General features: G+C 46.3%; 1 protein-coding gene across 1 annotated transcript; it reads left to right on the top strand.

Moving 5' to 3' along the window:
- The first annotated feature begins 212 nt into the window (after positions 1 to 212).
- On the top strand, positions 213 to 4,094 carry AMER2 (APC membrane recruitment protein 2). The gene has a single exon (XM_029602558.1). The coding sequence runs from the start codon at positions 275 to 277 to the stop codon at positions 2,174 to 2,176; it is 1,902 nt and encodes a 633-aa protein (XP_029458418.1). The 5' UTR covers positions 213 to 274; the 3' UTR covers positions 2,177 to 4,094.
- The last annotated feature ends 768 nt before the right edge of the window (positions 4,095 to 4,862 follow it).

Here is a 4,862-nt window from a genome sequence, read left to right as displayed (position 1 = left end):
TAGAAGGGGTAGGAGGGAGGAGGGGGAAAAAGCCCTTATTTTGTTTTCTGTTTGGCAGGCAGCTCGGCTGATTTAAGAACGGATGACAGTGTGGACAGGCTCCAGCCCAGAACTGACGAAAGCCGCTTAGAATTCTCTCCCCGCGCCCCCTCCCCCGGGTTGCCATGGAGACGAGCGGGAGCAGCGGAGAGGTAGAGCGAACAGCGGGCGTCTCGCGGGGGTCTGCAGGCGCGAGCGAGAGGGCGGCAGGAGCAGGGCGCGCGCCACGGCAGACATGGACCTGCACCGCGACAGCGCCGATAGCCCGGCCGCCGAGCAGCCCGCAGGCAAACTCAATAAGACCGCCTTCAAGCTCTTCGGCCGCAGGAGAGGCGGCGGCACCATGCCCAGCATCTTCGGCGTGAGGAACAAAGGCGAGAGTAAGAGCTCCGGCAACGGCGCGGCAGCAGCGGCCGCGACGGGGATGGTGAGGAGCCGGACCCACGACGGGCTGGCCGAGGTGGCGCTGGAGAGCAGCGGTGGCGGGAAAGAGGAACCGTGCAGCGGCGGTGAGCAGCGGCTGCCTGACCCCGCCACCAGCACCACCGACGCCAAGGCGAGTAGCGGCTCCGTGGCCAAGTCGCACAGCTTTCTGTCCCTGCTGAGGAAAAACGGGAGATGCGAGGGGGGCGAGAAGAAGAAGCAGCAGCAGCCGCACGCGGAGCCCAGACAAAAGAAAGGGCTGAGGGGGCTCCTGCACAGCATGCGCTGGCACCGCAGGGACCGGGGCAAAGGTGGCGGGGAGGAGGAGGAGGAGGACAGCTCCGACAGCCCGTCTGCCCTCATCCTGCCCTGCTCCCTCACCGCCAGCCTGGAGTGCGTCCAGGAAGAGGAGACAACGGCGGGGAAACCTCCGTCCGAGCGGCCAGCCGACGCCCCGCAGGAGAGCGCCGAGGCTGAACCCCCCCGCCCGGCGGAGGAGCAGCCGCCCAGTGCCGGGGTCGGTTTCCAGGGCTCACCATCACCCGCAGCATCAGGCCACAGCGGGCAAGTGATAGCACAGGAGGAGGAGGAGGAGGAGGACACGGCTGCAATCCAGCTGCCAGGCCCAGGTGTGCAGGAGGAAGAGGAGGAAAAGGATGGAGCCATAACAGGTGAAATTCCAGTAAACAGTGTTCCCCTTGTTGAACCCGAGTGTGATAGTGGTCAAGAGGCTGCAGCCCCCGGCCCCGACCCTCCTTCTTCTGTTGATCCGCTCTCCGAGCGGTCGGTGGATCGTATTTGTTTGATGTTTGCTGATGTCACGTCACTGAAAAGCTTTGACTCTCTTACAGGCTGCGGGGATATCATCGCCGACCAGGAGGAGGACGGAGGAAGCGCCACCTGTGGAAAGCCTGCCCCAGGGGGAAGCAAGAAGGCCATGTGCAAGAAGGACCCCAACCTGGTGACTTACCAAGGAGGCGGGGAGGAAATGGCGAGCCCCGACGGAGTGGATGACACTTATTTACCCGAGTTTTGGGAAATGTTGCCCCTCGAACAGGGGCAAGTCAAAGAAAGGGAGGAACGGACGGCGAGCCCTACTCGGGGGCTGGAGAAGAGCAAATGTGCCCAGAAGGGTGATGCTGGTTCTCCCGGGAAACTGGAGGGGCTTGATCACACTCCGCTTAAGCCAGGCGACAAAGCCGGGGATGCAGAAACAAGGGACCAGAGACTGCAAGAGTGCATAGTCGCCAACAGCGACGAGGACCACTGGCGCTCCACTACCCCCGGACCTGAGGAAGGCAGCACGTGCCGTGTGCCAGAAGAGGGCACCGCACGGGAGGGCGGCGATGGCCGCGCTCCCTCCGATCTGCACACGGATCCCGAGGAAAGCCTGGCGGGAGGCCATTCTGAGGCAAAGACATCCTGCTCCAAACCTATGTCTCCCCTAACAACAACTTGCCCACTCAAAACCGCTTCCGGCTTCAAGGAATCCAAGATACCTATTAGCATTAAACACCTACCGCTGCATCCTCCCAGCCAGGGAGCAGAAGCCAGCAGCAACAGCCCACTGGCTACGCAGCAACAACCAACAAAAACTGAGGTACCCAGAACAAAAATCCCAGTTTCTAAGGTACTGGTGCGCAGAGTCAGCAATAGGGTCTTAACTGGAGCAGCACTAAAAGCAGCAGCATTCCAGGACACTGCCAAAAAGTAGTTCCAAAGGAGCTTAACATGAGCTGTGGTGTGTCTACGATGAACTATTTATTAAAGGTTTCCATCGCTAAAGGCAACTAGGTGACTTAAGAGCATTTTCAAGAGATTCAGGGCTGCACTTCTAAACCCCTTTCTTGATATCAACAACGTTTTTTCAAGCACTTTTTAAATATTTGTATCTTTTTTTTTTCCTGAAGCACTAAAAACCTAGAGATTACTTTGCCCTTCCGTTTGTGAAAAAGGGAATTTATATCGATCCCTTTAGCATCTGCCTCCATACAATAAAGTAGCTCCAGGTGTTTTTCTAAGAAAGTGGAATAGAGCAAGATTCACTAGAGGTCTAGAATAAATGTAGCTTTTTCTACAGTCAGAAATAACCTTTGCTTCACCATCACTTGGGATCACATCAAGAAAATCAGGTATTTGGTGGAAGCTTACAAATAGAGCATGGCTCCATGTCTGCAAATGTAACTGGATTTTATAGCAGGCAGTGAAAAGGTGTATTTCTATAATAACAACAATATATGCCATAATTTAAATGATTAAACGAGATAGCTGGGAAATAGATCCATTGGTATTGCTTCAGTGTTTGTCCAGTGCATAATCCAAGATCAGGGAGAATCTTGCTAAATATCACTGTAGATAGTGCTTTAACATGTGTACAATATAAGACCTCATCTGTAGATACATAAAGATTTTGACACTTTTACCTAATGCATCACATTTTATAAAACCAACCTAGCATTGTTACTTAGAATTTAAGCAACAGTTGTTTATATAGATGTATAAATACCGAAGTCATATGGACCAATGTAGAGTAATATAATATTGGACCAAATTGTTCCTGTTTCTGCAGTTTCCTAATCTCCAAAAAAGCAAATCTGTTGTGCTGAATTTATATTAAGGTATATATGTGTTTGAAGACAAATAGCTTGCAGCTTGAAATGTCCTACAGCAAATTTGTCATAGAACAATTATCATACTGATTTTATTTTTAGCAGGCAAAAAGAAAATGCATTCAAACTGACTGTGAGAATTAGATTGGAATTATTTCCTATCAGTTAATGTATAAATATGTTTAGCATTTTAATTCCTACCAAAAACTATTATTTTTCATTGTTATATTTTCTAACCAAGAATCAAAATAGCTAAAAATTAAATCATATGTATTTTTTTAAATTGCAAATTGCTGTTAGGGAACTAAAAGAATTGCACAGGAAAGTTGAGATGGAAAGAGGATGTTGTGAGGAAAGTTGAGGTCAGAGAGTGGTAGAATTTATTTTCTGGGTATTAAATAACAGAGGCTGACCATTTGAAGGCCAGATGATAAACATTACTGCTTATATTTCTTTGGACACACCCAACAAAAAATGCATGATCACTTGTATTTCATACAATGAAATAGTCAAGACACTTGTCTTTACTATAGGCCCTAGGATTTGAACAGTAAAATATCTACAGTTTACATTTGTTTTGATCAGTTTTTCTGTTTCTTTATCCTTTTGTCATTTCCATCCTGCTGTTGTTTCTTTTATAACCTGCTGACAAATTCAAACTAGCCATATAACTTCTGTCATGGAGCCTGGGTGAGCAGCCCTTGCTGAAGATTCAGATTTGTGGAATGGCATGGGGTTAAAGAAAGGATACAGCAGAGGCAGCTTGTTTGTCATAACCAGCAAATTACAGATCAACACCTATCATAGTCTGACACATATTCTGTTTAAATGCTAGGAATGATTGAGATTAAGAATCTAAGAGTGTACTGATGGATAGTATAAAAGAGTGATATTGCTTCATGACATAGGACAAAAATATCCTAGAATCAAAAAATAGGAGCAACATTTGCAAACTTTATAATTTCCTATTTACAGCACTAAACTAAATGTTGAATTTTAGTGCATGTATTTTCTATTTTTCAAGTGAAGACAATTAAAAAATATTATTAGCACTTATTTTTATTATGAAATAAATATATTTATATCATTGAAAAATTTCCATGTGCCAATGAAACTTGAGTAAGTGATGCAGAAATGGATATGTTTAACTTGATGTAGGTAATGACTTGGGAACTGGCAGTTCATGACTATACAGAGTTAAATTGTAAGGGATAACAATCCTAATTGTGTGTGTGGTTATTCTGATTAGCTATATTTGAGTTTTCATTTTCTACAGCCTTGGTAGAAATTAAAGTCCAGCTGATCTCCCAAATAGCCCTGAATTTAGTAGCCATTTTTAAAGAATTCTTTGTTTAGATGTATGTTTGCTGTGAATGGCAGCAAATTATGTGCATCCGGTCTAGTCAATTGGTAGCTTACCTTTTGCACTTTCAAGTTAATGGTGGTAAGTTTCATGTGTCTTCAGGATATATTTCAACATTGCACAGCACATCACCTTGCTTACCTGTCAGATGTGGTGTGACCTTTATTTTGTGGTACAATAATGTCTTTATTGTGTGAATGTATCAAAGGGGGCGGAAGCAGGGAGAACCATTCCTTGCTTCAGGCATGGTTTGCAATTAAGGTTACGTTTTGCTAGCTTTAGGAGCTGCTTATTATGTCAGAGTTATTGGAAAGACAGGAGTATAAAGGACAGAAGAAGTAGATGACTCTTTTCAGACTAACTACAAAAATCTGAAAAGTAATATTTCATGAACTTTTTGCCATTATTGTAGTTGACTAAGTAATAGG

Source organism: Rhinatrema bivittatum, chromosome 5 (assembly GCF_901001135.1).
Source record: "Rhinatrema bivittatum chromosome 5, aRhiBiv1.1, whole genome shotgun sequence".
Taxonomy (NCBI): domain Eukaryota; kingdom Metazoa; phylum Chordata; class Amphibia; order Gymnophiona; family Rhinatrematidae; genus Rhinatrema; species Rhinatrema bivittatum.
This window is presented reverse-complemented; position numbering and strand designations above follow the sequence as displayed.

Excerpts from the sequence above, each read along its gene's own strand:
- AMER2 (XM_029602558.1), top strand. The coding sequence starts at position 275 with ATGGACCTGCACCGCGACAGCGCCGATAGCCCGGCCGCCGAGCAGCCC.